This window comes from Perca fluviatilis, chromosome 1, assembly GCF_010015445.1.
Source record: "Perca fluviatilis chromosome 1, GENO_Pfluv_1.0, whole genome shotgun sequence".
Classification (NCBI taxonomy): domain Eukaryota; kingdom Metazoa; phylum Chordata; class Actinopteri; order Perciformes; family Percidae; genus Perca; species Perca fluviatilis.
Window position 1 is genome coordinate 3,342,049 of NC_053112.1, and position 17,032 is coordinate 3,359,080.

General features: G+C 41.7%; 1 protein-coding gene and 1 long non-coding RNA gene across 2 annotated transcripts in view; both read right to left on the reverse strand.

Moving 5' to 3' along the window:
• Positions 1–1,318: 1,318 nt before the first annotated feature.
• On the reverse strand, positions 1,319–3,893 carry LOC120551162. The gene is made up of 4 exons (XR_005637841.1): positions 3,837–3,893; positions 3,443–3,542; positions 2,805–2,911; positions 1,319–2,178 (listed from the first exon to the last, which is right to left on the reverse strand). It is a non-coding gene; the product is annotated as an uncharacterized LOC120551162 (long non-coding RNA).
• A 5,404-nt stretch (positions 3,894–9,297) lies between these two features.
• The window catches only part of LOC120550893 (CD209 antigen-like protein E), a 30,946-nt gene continuing 23,211 nt past the window's right edge, over positions 9,298–17,032 (reverse strand). The window contains exon 7 of the mRNA XM_039787877.1: positions 9,298–9,945. Within this exon, the coding sequence (XP_039643811.1) occupies positions 9,813–9,945 (133 nt within the window). The 3' untranslated portion in view covers positions 9,298–9,812. The remainder of the gene's footprint in view (positions 9,946–17,032) is intronic.

Below are 17,032 nucleotides of genomic sequence, written 5' to 3' on the forward strand. Positions count from 1 at the left end.
CCTTCCAGAGATAAAACCCTCCCAGAGCCACTGCAGTACCTCTGAAACACCTTCAACCCTTGATGGGTTTAGGGTGGGGTTGGGTACCAAACTCTGTACTTTTCAGGGTACCAACCGGATTAGGCCGGTATTACCGGGGATAAATTCACATAATATCAATCGTGCCAAATCTCGGTACCTGAGAGCTCATACGTAAGCGCAATCTCCTTATTCCTCTCTGCATATTTCACAGATAGAGGGGCTCAGCTCTGACACACACACACACACACACACACACACACACACACACACACACACAAACACACACACACAGAGCTGTGGAGCAGATGGAGCAAACTATGTTCCCTCTGCAGCTTGTTCAAGTCGCAGTGAGTCACGTTAATGCCAATAAAGCCGTCCCAAGTGTGGTTAAACTTTTCAAAACGCCACGCAGACAGCGTTCGCTGCAGTATAATATAACAACACATTCTCCCTCCCATGGCGTCACATACAGACGCTTGGTCAGGTGTCTTTGGTGTTTGTTATTGACGCTAAAATTCTCTTTGTGCCCTGGTGACTGACTGACAGGTTGCAGGTCGTAGGGCAAAGCAACTTTATTTCTATAGCACATTCCAGCTACAATGCAATTCAAGAGCAGTTAAAAACTTTCATGAAAGAAATAAAAAAATCAGAACAGGCTACAATGGAATAAGATACAAATACAAGAATACCAGCTGCAGCGTAAGACATGAATAATTTTTTGATTTGATAGGTTGTAGGGATGAGATAAGGGTAGTATGCAGTAGCCACAGCCCAGCTGGTGTGCACAAATGTGACGTCATGGAATCGGCGTAACTATTTATACCCGCACTGGTGGTCGCGACACTAGTTGCAGTCTTGTCCTGAACAGAGGTGGCGCTAATGAGGAAAGGCTAACGACTTTGCTCTTTATACGGACTAGAAGAAGAAGAGAAAGATAAACAACGGCAGAACTGGCAGCAGCATTGACCTGGCAGCGAGATCTAGGTCAATTTGATGTAAAGATGGCGCGCGCCAGCTTGGCTGTGGCTACTGTAAAACACGCATTAGGGAGGGGAGATGGAGGAGTTTTATTTTAGGTGTTTGTAAAATGTTCTAAAAGCTGACAACCTGCAATTCCATGTTTTTATTTGCTTTTACTATTATAATCCTGTAAGACTACAGAGTGAAGCAAGCAGTATACTCGCCATTCCCGACCTGGCGCGCAACAGTGTGAAGTCATGGGAGCGCCATAACTATTTATACTCCTGCGTGGTGGTCACTAGCTGCAGTCTTCTCCTGAACAAAGGTGGCGCTAATGAGGAAAGGCTACCGACTTTGCTATTTCTATAGACTAGAAGAAGAAGAAAAAGGTAAACGACGGCAGAACTGGCAGCAGCATTGACGTCAATGTCAATGTCAACAGTGGCTAAGATAATATTGGACTCAATGAATGAGGAAGAACAGCTGCTTTTGAGCCTGCTCGCAAAAAAATGGAAAAGAAGGTGGAATGTTTGTCCTTTGAATAACGCCAGACATGAATATGGTGAGTTCAATATCCTTGTGAAACAAATGAGGATGATAGAAGAAGAGAAGCGCTTTAAATACTTCAGAATGTCTGTACAACAATTCAATGAGGTACTTGGTCAGATCAAGCCTTTCATTCATCATAAAAGGACTCATTTTAACACATGTAAGTTTACAAGAGAGACTTGCAGTCACTCAGAGTCCTGGCGTCCGGTTACCCTCAAACTGTCACGCGCCACTGCATGACCTCTGGTCGCATACTAAAAATTCTGGCACGGCAGCGAGATCTACGTCATTTTGACGTCACATTGTCGCGCCACAGGTCAGGAACGGCAGCTGTAAAGAGGCCTTAAGTGCTCATGACTTCTAACCAGATTATGCACTATGAAGGGCAGAGGGACGATATCTATGTAATCCAGGTTATTTAGCAACACAGAATAAACTACTGAGCAAAATGTTAATTAGTCTGATTTGACAAAGCTGATCCCAACACTACACCCCCTCTGTCATCACAGAGTTCAGAGAATCTCTTTCTCACAGATGAACTTCTTAAGGTCACCAAATCTTCTTGTTTGTGTCCATTTTCCTTGTTGATCGCAACATGTTGCAGCATTAAAGTTACCATGATTGTGAAGCAGTCCTGATGCCCAGAACCTGTCAGAGAAATAAAACGTCCTTTTATTAAACAGGGCTGAAACTCCTGATTGGTATTCATTTAAAGTAAACTTTTGAATTTCACATAACCTATTTATATTATCTGTTATTAATACAATTATTTCAATAACTCATTTAAGACTCAGCTTTGTAGATCTATTTAATCTGTAATGGCTGCCAGTGACAGAATGAACCCTTGTCCAGTACTCCCACATCTCTGTTTTCAGTCATTGAAGGTTTATACTGACAGGAATCATCCTCAAAAAACAAGGTTTTATGATATCTAACCAAGATGGCGCCCTTTCTTTGTTTTCTGCAGCTAGTGTCTGTTTTTAAAAGCCCAGCAGCCGGTCATATAGACTTTACATTTTGATTCAGTCACACGCATTAAACTACAGTAGCTTTTCAGGTCTGTGAAAGTTTAACACATATTAAATCTTTATGGTTTAAGACTTCACTATACAGTTCTAATGTTTACAGGGTGCTCAAAATTGTTGGCCACTGACAAAAAATTGGAAAAAAGCAGCTTTAACTCCAACATCCTTCTATTTAAAGCACTTATTTTAGTGACAAACAGTGACTTTGATGGAATTGTGATGAAAACAAAAGCCTTTGAAATGTCTCACGTTTCTGTCAGCGGTGATCCGTCAACCCATTCCCATTCTCCTTGGCTCTGTTGACCCCTTAGACCAATCCAGTACTCTTCATCCTTACTCAGGTCAGTGACAAACTTCTAGACGTTGGCAAGAGACAACAATCATTTCTCTGTTCACAGTTCAGCATTTCTGTTGTAGTAAGGTCATCTTGTGACTACATCTGAAGGAAAGAGGAAATGCATTGCAAGAACAAAATTCCCCCATGATGCATGAATCAGAAACTAATCACAATAATAACCAACCATAGTTTCAATAGAATCAAACAAACAACATGGAACATCTTGACAAACAGAATGTAGTTTTAGTTTTTGTCACTTTGACAATCAGCCTCAAAAAACAGAAGAGGGATCCCTCGGTCCACCACACACTGAGGACTGGACTCAACAGCATGACAGGAAACACACATTAGTAACGGAGGGAAGTGAAGAAAGACATTTATAATCAGCAGAGAAACAGAGAATGCATGAGGAACTGCACCGTTAGTGCTCAATAGACGGTTAACATTTCAAGGGTTTTTTCAAACATTTAAAATTGTGATTATATTTTAGATTTCAATATTTCCATTGAATTTCTTTTTCTCTAAATCACTCAGAAACAAACACACTCACCTGTACCTCTTCGTTGTTTATGACGACCAGATGTGCTCCTCTTTGCTCACAGTCATCTTTGCTTCCAAACCAATAGTCCTTCTCAGATTTAAAGTAACAACTGCATCCAAAACATTTACATCCGTCAGGACACAGCTTCTCTTAAAATCAAACAAATGCAGTTTCACTATTTAAAGATCTTTCTTGCCTAGGTTATGTTTCCCTGTCAGGATGTTAACTCTGTAAATACTTTAGGTTTTACATCTCATTTGTAAGTGACCATCTCTAACAGAAATATTCACATCATCAGCAAAACAGCATGAAACTGTTCACATCCGTAATCAACGGTAAATACACAATCAAGTTCTATGATGTAAATATAATACAGGTGTTTACTGATTTTAAACTTTCTCACCTTTAATTCTGCACTTCAGCTCATTTACTTCATCCTGTAACTGACTGTTTTCGACGGATATGTCTTGAGATAAACAGCAATAGATGAAAATAAGATAGTTTGAGATTATGTATGCTTAATAGACAGTGTGATGTTTGATCCTGTGTGTTTTGGTGATTTGAAACCTTTCTTACCAGAAACTTTCGTCTGGATCTGGCTGTAGTTGCTGCTCATCTGGTCTGCAGCAAAGTGACGGAAATATAAAATAATGTTTAAGGCTTTATGGATTGATTCACTCTCTGGCAGCACATGACAGAAATAAGTACAGTCACATAAAGAAAGTTAATGATAAAATAAAAAATAAGAATTGTATGACATTTTACACTATAAAAGAGCAAAACGACGTAATTATATCTGGTGAAAACCACAACAAAATAAGAAACAGACAAACAACACTGAATCTTTCTGCTTTAAACTAAAGGACTCCTCTGGAGGCCTGGGGCGAAGGCAAGGCTTGCAGCGAAGGCCTCCAGAGGTGAAGACCTCTGAAAAGCTAAACAGGCGACTGGCGACAAAGGCCCTCAAAACGAAGGCCTGAGACCTGAGACAGGTGACAGATCAGCAGGGCTGGAAGCTGGCAACAGGGCAGCTGGGGACTCCAGGGACTGCTGAGGCAAAGCTAATTCCTGTTGATGCTGTGGCTTGTCAGGGGAAGGGCGGTTGTAAAACTGAATCTGGGGAACACAGCAGCTGAGGGCAGTCAGAAATGTCTGCCGGAAGAAACGGGGGCACAGCAACTTGGGACTGGTAGGACTCAGGAACAGGGGACCACTGAGACTCAGAAGCTTGGGATACCAGGAGACTGTAAAAGTTGAGTTGAGACTGGGGATGGCAACAGTCTAGGTTCAGCAGCAAAATCAGGGAGCTGCTTAGACTCGACAAGAAGGTGAGGGGTCTGCAGTGTGATGCAAGAAATGCAGGGAATGACACGGAATGACACACGTAATGACAAAGATCGGACAACAGACAAAGAAAGCACAGAAACTAAATACACAAGGTAATGATGGTAGAAATGAGGGACAGGTGACGAGAGTGCTGATGGACAGAGAAACAGGAAGGAAGGAAGGAAGTAAAAAAAGACATGACAGGAGAAACAGACTACAAAGTAAAACAAGAATCTGAAGCATCAGAAACATACAGAAGGATGAAACTAGGAAAACAAAACAAAGAACACAGAAAGAACGCGGGTAAAACATAACAGAACAAACAGGGAAACAGTAACACACAGGTATGGCTGGGACGAATCGTCAACATACAACAGCAGGAAGCTGATGGAGTGCCTACTCCATGTAGGGAATGAGTCCTTACCCCAAGCAGGGGCGGATTGGCCATCTGGCAATTCTTGCAAATGCCAGAGTGGCCGGACCATTTTTTAAAAATTTGGGCCGTTCAGATTTTTTTTCTTTAATATACAAATACATTTTCTTTACAGGCTGACAGCGCATAGGAGTTTTTATCGCTTGCACAATTTCACTGTGGTTATAATAATAATAATAATTATTATTATTATATTAATAACAACAATAATAATAAATATTAGCCTAAGCATTTGGCCAGTCGGCAATGGCCGGCCTGGTCCCAAGATGGGCTGACCGACCCATCCAGAGGTTACTCAAATTGGGACATTCAGTCCAAATCAAGCACATCACCTTCAAACGGGATCTCCGTTTGCAGTTTTCAGGCTGTACCGGACCCTCCCGGTGATCATGCTGCTCTGGGGGACCGGCTGCGCAGTGAGAAGCTGCTGCTGATGGGCGCAGTGCTTTGCCGGAGCTCCGACTGCTGTCTGTCCGCACGGCCATCTGACGGCATCAGTATTAAATTGAGACTGTTTCATTACCGGTTAAAAGCGTCTTGTTGTCGCGTTAAATAGTAGTCTAATATGGTGTTTTGTTACAGTTGGTTTTAACGCCTGATGCGAAGTGTAGGCCTATAGGAGTACAAATGACAACCCTGAACGCTATATTCAACATCACTGATAATTTTTTTATCAATAGAATGTAGAAAACATTACACTTCACAACGTTTTGTATCCATAAAATGATGTGTTATTGTACAATTTAGCAATAAAAGCAGTAGCCTATGTAAGTCAATCTTAAATATTTTTTTTCAAATTTTCAACTTGGGAGCAAAACTTGACCATAAAGCCCCGTTCATGCTATTTTAAACCACTGGATCTTGGGGTCAAGTGTTGTCGTATCCGTTGTCGTATCCGTATATCCCAGATGTGAAAGCCCCCTTACTGAACTACTGAATATAATAAAATTCCATTATATGTTGTATTTTGAATTGTTACCTGCCACCAGAATTTTGTGATTTCTTTGCCATAAATATAGATGTTTTTACCATAAATTGGTGACTAAAAATGTATCAGAATGCAGGAATTGAAATATTCTACCCTCAAAACCCCTGGTTCCCTCAAAGGCCAATTCTGAGCAAGGAAAACCCCTGAAGTATAATCTCAGACAGCCATAAAAACATACTTAAATTGCAGAATTAGAGAGTTAAAACAGATGAAAAGATGGACAACCAGACAGACAATATGTACAGTGTCAACAGAGAGAAATACGGACAATCGAACAGACAGACAGTGACAACAAAGACCTACATACAGTAGAGAATGACAGTAACAGCATACAAACGGAATAAATAAGGTACTGCTTATATTATTTCACAATCTGTACACAAATGTAATTAGTGAATGCACATGTCCATGGGTGGGGCTGCATGGGCGTGTTGATGTGGGCTGGTGTGGCTACAGTGCCAGGGCAGAATTTTTGTCCCAGTCCGCCCCTGACCCCAAGTGAAGGTGTTGATGTACAATGGGTACAATGGAGCGGGAGATTGGTCGGAGAATCGACGCAGTGTGTGCGGTATTACATTCAATTTATCGCACTGTTGTGACGAAAAGAGAGCTGAGCCAGAAGGCAAAGCTCTCGATCTACCGGTCAGTTTTCGTTCCTACCCTCACCTATGGTCATGCAGGCTGGGTATGACCGAAAGAACGAGATCCAGGGTACAAGCGGCCGAAATGGGTTTCCTCAGGAGAGTGGCTGGCGTCTCCCTTAGAGATAGGGTGAGAAGCTCAATCATCCGTGAGGAGCTTGGATTAGAGCCACTGCTCCTTCGCGTTGAAAGGAGCCAGTTGAGGTGGTTTGGGCATCTGGTAAGGATGCCCCCTGGACGCCTCCCTAGGGAGGTGTTCCAGGCCTCCTCCCAGCTGGACAAAAATATTCAGCTACTTCCACCACTAGGTGGCGCTATGTCAGAAAAAACATGTTTGGCCTTATAACTCCCAAACCGTACATCACATATAATACACATATCCAAGCGTTCCCTGAATTCAGCTGAATCTCCTAATATAGGCCACGCCGATACATTTATGCACGAAAAATCGTGATTTATCATAACCCTTTTTTTTCAAACTCCTCCTAGACCAAAGAGTTATTAAAATAATTTTTACCAGACAAAAATTGCACAAATTATGCACCCCTCCCAAAAAAAAAAAAAATCTACTCTGATTGGCTTATGAAAAAATTATGGATTATATGGATTAGTGGTTAAGCGGTGGGTGGAGATACTTAGAGTCAAATGTGAATAGCTTGTTGAATCTCATGTTTTATGATCTAGGCAGCCTACAAAAACCTGACTGGGTTGTCTTATTTCAAAATTGGGATTGTTAGGCACTCCAAATACCCAAACATATTTGCTCAAGCACTGAAAAAGTATTTCATGGTATTTTCCTTTAAGATATGACAGTTTGTATTAAAATAAAAAATAAAAAAATAGCTAGAAGTGATTTACATTTTATCAGCCTTTATTTGGTAGCCTATGTTTTAGCCAATGTTTGGCAAATAGCAGGGTTCCTCTGTGTTTTATTTTTTTTAAATCAATTCTAGGCTTTGTTTAGCCTTCATGTTCATTTTTGTGAAGTTGGACTAAAATGACAGAGTCATATTTCCAGGAGGTCTAATTCTCTAAGAGCACTTTTTGATTCTTTATAAAGCATAAGCTATGTCATCCAATGCGTGCCAGCTTTGTGCTGTGAACTTGAATTAAAAGAGGATAAAAGAATAAAAAAGGAAAAGAATAAGAGATTGTGCATCTTGTCATCATTAGACTATAGGTTACATAATTGTGGCTTCTAATCTACCAGATTTTGATTCTTTGCCTGCTTTTGTAATTCTGACAGTGATTGTTACTTTTTGTATTGTGCCATGAGCCTTTACTGTGTCTATTGTATTAAGTTCTTAGTAGCCTTAGGGGCCTACACACTCATTATGCTATACATATTGTCCTCGACTGGATATATAATGAGCTGCAGTAACCTCAATTTTAGCTTTTTAGAATGCCATGTCATACTTCTCTGGATATTTTGGAAAAAGTAACTCAAAAGTAATGCAAAAGTAGTGTAAGACATTAAAATTCAGAGACCGTAATATTGTAATATAACTAATAACTCTCAGATGACAGTAACTAGTAATCCATAATGTATTACATTTTCGAAGTAACTTGCCCAACGCTGCTGCTAACACACCTTTCTGCTAGACGCCATCTGGTTCAAAGTGTGAAGTTAGCCACAGTAAATGCTATCACTTCTGGTGCAGATTAGATGCTGAGCTTCAAAATAAAATAGTGTTCAAGACTGCCTCAGAAATACACACAAAGAAGATTAATGATTAAAATACACTTTGGAAGAAAGACAAATGCTGTATTACATTTTCAGAGCTCTGAAAAAAGTTGTAATATAATAAATGTACATTTTATTATATTATCTAGGCCTTACACAAGACATTACAAAAACAAAGAGGGACTCAAGATTTCACAATTTGTAATTCCTCACAGGGTTTGTCCAGCCAATAGCAGGAGATAAAACCCTCCCAGAGTCACTGCAGTACCTCTGAAACACCTTCAACCCTGGTTGGGTTTAGGGTGGGGTTGGGTACCAAAACTCTGTACTTTTTAGGGTACCAACCGCATTAGGCCGGTAATACCGGGGACCAATTCACATAATATCAATCGTGCTAAATCTCGGTACCTGAGAGCTCATACGTAAGTGTGATCTCCTTGTTCCTCTCTGCATGTTTCACAGATAGCTGGGATCAGCTCTGACACACACACACACACACACACACACACACACACACACACACACAGAGACACACACACGCACACACACACACACACGCACAAACACACACACACACAACACACAGAGCTACGTCGCCTCTGTAGCTTGTTCAAGTCGCAGCGAGTCACGTTAATGCAAATAAAGCCGTCCCAAGTGTGGTTACACTTTTTCAAAATGCCACGCGCGACAGCCGTGCTGCAATATAATATTTTTTTATTTCTATAGCACAACTCAGCAACAAGGCAATTCAAAACGCTTAAATCATAAAACATTAAAGAGCAAGTTAAAACTTTCATGAAAGAAATAAAAAAAATAACAACAGCCTACATTGGAATAAGATACAAATACAAGAATACCAGCTGCAGCGTAAGACATGAATAATGATTTGATTTGATAGGTTGTAGGGATGAGTTGGGGGCAGTGGTGTAGTCTAGTTTATTGTAGTGGGTATACCACAGTAGTCTCTGTGCATGATCCAAAGTGTTTGTTGAGTTTGCGGTAACATTACGCAATATGTATTTGCGATAAACAAAAAGCTTAAGTGAAAGTTTTGTCCCAAAACAATGTTGTTACGTATCATTGCACATTTTTAAGTGGCTATATGGAAATGCTATTATAATCCTGTAGGACTACAGAGTAAGGGCTCATGACTTCTAACCAGATTGTGCACTATGAAGGGCAGAGGGACGATATCTATGTAATCCAGGTTATTTAGCAACACAGAATAAACTACTGAGCAAAATGTTAATTAGTCTGATTTGACAAAGCTGATCCCTACACTACACCCCCCTCTGTCATCACAGAGTTCAGAGAATCTCTTTCTCACAGATCCACTTCTTAGGGTAATCATTTCTTCTTTGTGTCCATTTTCCTTGTTGATCGCAGCATGTTACAGCGGTAAAGTTACCGTAATCATGAGGCAGTCCTGATGCCCAGAACCTGTCAGAGAAATAAAACGTCCTTTTATTAAACAGGGCTGAAACTCCTGATTGGTATTCATTTAAAGTAAACTGGTGAATTTAATGTAACATATTTATATAATACAATTATTTCAATAATTCAATAAAAAACTATTGATAGACTCATAGAAAAGTTACTCTGTCAATCATCACTTATGACTCACTAGAAGTGTATCCCTCTCTCTCTCTCTCTCTCTCTTCTCTCTCACTATCTCTCTTTGAGTGAATGGCGGATTAAGTGTGGAGAGCGTGGTGTGTGCTGATTTGTTTCAGCGTGTGTGAGTTTATTTTACTTTTTTTTTTTCTCTTTTTGTGTGTGAATGTGTACATTTATATTTCTTTTCATTAGTTAGTGGTGTGTTTAGAGTTTTGGTGGTGCTGTAACTGGCAGCGTGTCTTTGTTTGGCACAATGCCAGTGGTGGAAGCCGCTGCGGCTGAGTTTGAGAAGCTGACTCGGCGTCATGCCATCAAACTCAGCCCGGTTGTTCAGTGTTCTGTGGAGGAGGCCGGTTTGGCGGTGGAAGAAGTGGTTGGGTTCAGCAGCATTAATTCTGCTTCCCGTATGAACAGAGCAATCGTTATCTTCCTGAGCAGTACCTCTGCAGTAAGCGAGGTGGTGGAGAACGGTGTAGTGATCCAAGACACTTTCACTCCCGTTCTCCCGCTGGTTAGTCCGGCCATAAGGGTAACGATCTTAAATGCTCCTCCGTTCATCAAAAATGAAATGTTGGTGAAAGAGTTGTCCCGCTACGGACAACTCGTCTCTCCGATAAAAATAGTGTCTTTGGGCTGCAAATCCCCGCAGCTGAAGCACGTCGTGTGTCACCGGGGACAGGTGTACATGATTCTCAAAGACACAACTAGTCATCTAAACCTGTCCTTTTTTTTTAAGGTGGAGGGTTTTACTTATATGGTTCAGTGAGGATGCTCACTGGACCGATAGACATTTTGTGGAGGCCTTTATCCTGCTGCATTTTGCAGCGTTTTAACAGCCTCTGCCTGGATTTTAATTTGTTTTTAATGGACACCAAGAATATGAGCAAGTTGTTTCTGCCAGCTTTTTATAGGAGTGTTTTTAATGTGTGGAACCTGCTGAGAAGACAGAGAGCGGAGCAGGTGGACTCTCTGCATTTGCTCCTGCAGGAACCTGTGCTGTTTGGGACGGTGCTGGACAATCCTGGCTGGGGAGGAGCAACTCTGTCCAGGGTGCTGAAAAAAACTTCTACTCTGGGTCAGGTGGTGGAGCTGGCTGGGCCTCAGCAGGACAACTCCGTCAATCTGGCTGCTCGACTTGGTCTCAGGTCGGTCTGGGTCACCGGTCAAATTCTGGAGTACTGGTGACATAAGCTGACTGGACATGAATGGTCCCTCCTAGACTCCTTCAGTAATGGGTCACTGCTGCCGAACGAGAATGACACGTATCCTTCCCTTGGTTTACTCCCGGATTATAAAGACTGTGGGGGCCTTCTGCTGGAGCCGGTGCGCCATCTCTCTGGAGAATGCCTCAGGAAAAGATTTCTATGACCTGATGGTGAAGACACTGAATATGACCAAGCTGAATAGACAGAATGACACTCCAGGGAGGAGTCACCTTGGTCTTGATCTAAGTTTTAGACCTGCTTGGAGGTATGGAGGCATGCAGTGGGTTTCTACTCAGAGCTTTACAGCAGTGAGTACAAACAAGAAGGACTGTTTGAATCCTTCTGTGAAGGGTTGCCCAAAGTCCCAGAAGACATGAACGTTGTGCTTGAAGAACCATTGGCATTGCAGGAACTGTTCTCAGCCCTGCAGAGTATGGAGGGGGGGGGAGGCATTGATGGGATCCCAGTGGAGTTTTAAAAGGAGTCCTGGAGGGACTTTGGTGAAGATCTTTTAACGTTTTTTAATGAGAGTTTTAAAGACATGTTGCTACCGATAAGTTGCAGGAGAGCAGTAATAACTCTCTTACTGAAGAAAGGGGATCTACAAGAGATCAGAAACTGGCGTCCTGTGTCTCTTCTCTGTACAGACTATAAAATCCTGTCCAACGCATTGGCCAACTGACTGAGAGATGTGCTGGAGATGGTGATCCATGAAGACCAGACATACTGTGTGCCTGGTAGGTCCATCATGGACAATGTGTCCTTTTTGCTTCCTGCTTCTTACAGTGCAGACGCTCTACTGCTTGCTCCTGCTTCTGCTTGCATATTTCTGCTGATAATCTTGCTTTTCCTCTGAGAGAAACTATGAGCAGCGGCTCTTGGATACTTATAAATCACTGGACTATACATTTTTTGTAGACATAGTAGGCTATTGTCATATTTGAAAATTTTTCTGCGTGGCGAGGGCCCTACCAATAGCTCAAGCCTGTCCTAAAGTGACTGTAGCTAAAGCTAATTAGCAGCAAGATGCCACCCTTCTCCATAGAGGACTACTACAAGCTCCTGCAGAAGATTGCAGTTCTGGAAACCAAAATCTACCGGTTAGAAGTAAACCTGGAAGTGAACGGATCATGTGGAAATGACACCACTTTACCAGTGACCCAAAACAATGGACAAAAGCATGCTAACACACGGCTAACTAGCACCAGCAAGACCACAAAGAAACAAGAGGGCTGTGGAACGGATAATAAATCAACAAGTGGCAGTCCTCCCTGTAACTCTTTTGGTGCAAAGCCTAAGAGTAAATCATTTTCCTGGGAAAAGGGAGGTCGACTAACGGGCAGAGCACAGCGCCCTGAGATTTGTGATATGACCGGCTGGCCTGCATTACCACCCAGGCAGAGTGCCTCTTCAACCCCTATACTTAGCAGGACACAGTCGTGGACAACTGCAAAAGGGAAAAAAGGGAAAATCAGCAACAAAATGCCTCCCCAACAACTGAGTGTGCAGGTAAAGAACAGATTTGCTCCTCTGCTGCAGGACACTGGACATAACCTGGATTACGTCTCATCGTCACACAGCAGGGTAAGGACTGAGAGCGATTCTAAAAGTAAAAAGCTACAGGGAAAGCTAACGACTGGGCCCCAAACTCTGATTGTGGGTGACTCTGCTGTGAAAGATATAAAAAGCAGTAAAAACATCAAAATACTCTGTTTTCCCAAAGACATGGTGTCTGATTTGGCCCAAAGAATCCAGGATATCATAGCAGCACACCCAACTGTGAAGAACATTATACTGCATACAGGGTCAAATGATGTTGTAAAGCAAGAGTCTGAAGTGCTGAATCGTGACTTTATGAATCTGCTGAACGCAGTCAGCTCCCTAAATGCAAAGGTGTTTATCAGTGGCCCTATACCGCCAGTCAGAGGAGGAGCTGAGAGATTCGGCAGACTGTTGGCACTGAACAGATGGCTTTCAAATGCATGTACCAACCATTCTCTGCAGTTCATTGACAATTTTAACATTTTCTGGGGCTGCAGACATCTTTTTAAAGCAGATGGACTATTCCTTAACAAGCCAGGAGTAAAGCTGTTCACCTCTAGCCTACTTTACTTTCTGCGCCACACATCTGCTCCCTTGGCCAAGGGCACGAGACAAGATGAACCAAAACAAGAGGAAGACACAACAAAGTGCGGCAGTGAGCCACCACAGCCCCCACCTGAGCAAAGATTTGACCATGGGAGACCAAAGACCGGAGATGAGAAATCTCAACACCCCTTCTCACCCGTGCAACACTCCTCAAGCCCCTGTGACAACCACGACAGCTATGAGGACCTCTTTAAGGATATGTCGCTCTCCCCTCTTTCCCCCATCCCCATGTTGGAGTTCACTGACCAGATGAAGCAGCTGGTAAATGCTGGAACCAAGTATGCCCCCCTTCCTTCTCCCATCGTAAAACGCCAGGCACCTCTGCCCCCTCAAGGACGGCAGCTAACTCCTTCTCCCCAAACTGATAAGGATGCTTGTGTGCAAAATGCAGTAAGCATTAACTGATATGGGCCGGGTCAAGGCTGCATGCATAGTAGCACTCATGACTCTTTCCAAGACAAGCCTGGGCCCTGCGTATTAAGTTCTTCCACAATTTATGTTGTGATAGGTAATAGAAAAAGAATGGCGAATAAGCACGTAACTGCAAACTTTGCAAATTTAGCATCCATTCCTCGTCAGCCACAGTCTGTCCCAAAAAATGAAAACGCACTAACACTAGCCCTACTAAACGTTAGATCTTTGGCAGGAAAATCATTTTTAATCAATGATTTTATTATCAAGAACAATCTTGATTTTATGTTTTTAACTGAAACCTGGTTGGACCATAATAACAGTGCTGCTGTTCTCATTGAGTCAGCCCCCCCTAACTTTAGTTTTATGAGTGAGAATAGAGTGAATAAGAAAGGAGGTGGAGTCGCCATTTTGTTTAATGACTCATTCCAATGTATGCAAATATCTTACGGAAATTTTGCTTCTTTTGAATATGTGGCTCTTCAGCTAAGATCCTCCCCTCAAGCTCTACTTCTAAATATCTACAGGCCACCTAAATACTGTGCATCCTTCTTTGACGATTTTACTGAACTGCTGTCTATAATCTGTATTAACTTTGAACGTGTAATTATTGCTGGTGATTTTAACATTCATGTTGACAACCCCCAGGACCGAGGGACCAAAGAACTGTGTTGTGTTTTTGAGAGCTATGGACTGACTCAGCATGTGACACAGCCCACGCACACAAGGGCACACTCTGGACTTGATTATCTCCAAACCGTCTGAACATTCCCAAGGTTGTGGTGACTGATGTTGCTCTCTCTGGTCATTCCTGTGTTTTCTTTAACGGCACTATCTCTGTGCCCAAAAGTGTTCAAAGAAAGTTAATCAGAAAACGGTATATCACTGAAAACACCAGTGAATCATTCATTCAGCTTTTCTCCTCTACACCCACCCTCACTGGGGCCTCAGTCACTGAGCTGGTAGATAATTTCAACTGTAAAATTACGAATGTTATTGATGCTATTGCTCCCACTAAGGTCAAAACTGTCTCTGGTAAGAAAAGATCTCCATGGAGAAATTTTATAGGTGTGAGAACAGAAAAAAGAGAGTGTCGAAAAGCTGAACGCAGTTGGCGAAAATCTAATCTCCAGGTCCATTATAACACTTATAAAGAGAGACTTCGCATTTATAATCTGGAACTAAGAAATGCAAGACGGTCCTTTTTCTCTGACATTATCGCCAGAAACAATAATAATTCACATGCTTTGTTTGCTACTGTTGATAGATGAACAAACCCTCCAGTACCGGTAGCATCTGAACTGTTGTCTACCAAGGCTTGCAACGACTTTGCCTCCTTCTTCACAGACAAAATTCAGAAAATTAGACAAACAGTCAGTGCTTCCATATCAAATACAGGATATGTGTTGTCACAGTATGCACGCAAAACAAATTCCAACATGACACAATTTCATACGATCAACCTTAAAAACCTGGAGGACATTATACAACATCTGAATACCTCCTCCTGTTGCCTTGATATTCTACCAACGGGTGTTTTCAAAAATGTTTCGAAGTGTTTGGCTTCTGATCTTCTACAGATTGTAAACACATCTCTGCTCTCAGGTATCTTTCCACAGGCCCTGAAAACTGCAGTCATCAAGCCACTCCTAAAAAAGAACAATCTAGACACGACACTAATGAGCAACTATAGGCCAATATCAAACCTTCCATTTTTAAGTAAAATCATAGAAAAAGTGGTTTTTCAACAACTCAACCTTTTCTTATTGCTAAACAACAGTTTTGATGCCTTCCAGTCAGGTTTTCGACCACACCACAGCACTGAGACGGCTCTTGTTAAAGTCTTTAATGACATCCACTTAAACACAGATAGTGGCAAAATTTCAGTCTTAGTATTACTTGATCTTAGTGCTGCATTTGATACAGTAGACTTGACCGATTGGAAAACTGGGTTGGTCTTTCTGGCTCAGTACTAAAGTGGTTTGAATCCTATTTAAAGAATAGGGACTACTTTGTGTCTATAGGTAATTATATATCTGAGCATACAAACATGACGTGCGGAGTTCCCCAAGGCTCAGTTCTGGGGCCTCTTCTGTTCAACATCTACATGCTTCCACTGGCTCAGATTATGGAAAACAACAAAATAACTTACCATAGTTATGCAGATGACACACAAATTTACATAACCTTATCGCCAGGGAACTATAGCCCAATACAACAATTAAATATGTGCATTGAACAAATTAATGATTGGATGTGCCAGAACTTTCTTAAATTAAATGAAGAAAAAACGGAGGTGGTTGTTTTTGGAGCAAAAGAGGAACGATTGAAAGTCAGCGCTCAGCTTCAAACGACAATGTTAAAAACAACAGACAAAGCCAGAAATCTTGGTGTAGTCATGGACTCAGACCTAAATTTTAACAGCCACATTAACATAATTAAAAAATCAGCATATTATCACCTTAAAAATATATCAAGGGTTAGAGGACTTATGTCTCAGCAAGATCTGGAAAAACTTGTCCATGCTTTTATCTTCAGTAGACTTGACTACTGTAACGGTGTCTTTACAGGTCTCCCTAAAAAATCAATCAGACAGCTGCAGCTGATTCAGAACGCTGCTGCTCGAGTCCTCACTAAAACCAGGAAAGTGGATCACATCACTCCAGTACTGAAGTCTTTACACTGGCTTCCAGTGCCTCAAAGAATTGATTTCAAAATACTTTTACTGGTTTATAAATCACTAAACGGTTAGGGCCAAAATACATTTCTGATCTGCTACTACACTATGACCCACCCAGACATCTCAGGTGGTCTGGGACAGGCCTGCTACACTATGACCCACCCAGACCTCTCAGGTGGTCTGGGACAGGTCTACTTGTTGTCCCCAGAGTCAGAACTAAACAGGGGGAAGCAGCGTTCAGTTTTTATGCTCCACATATCTGGAACAAACTCCCAGAAACCTGCAGGTCCGCTGCAACTCTCAGTTCTTTTAAATCTAAGCTAAAGACCTATCTTTTTGATGTTGCTTTTCTTTAAATAATCTATTTTATTAACTTTATTTTCTTATACTGCACTGTAACTTTTATTCTTATACTGCACTATCAATTTTATTCTTGTTTTAATTTGTTTATTAATGTTTTAAAATT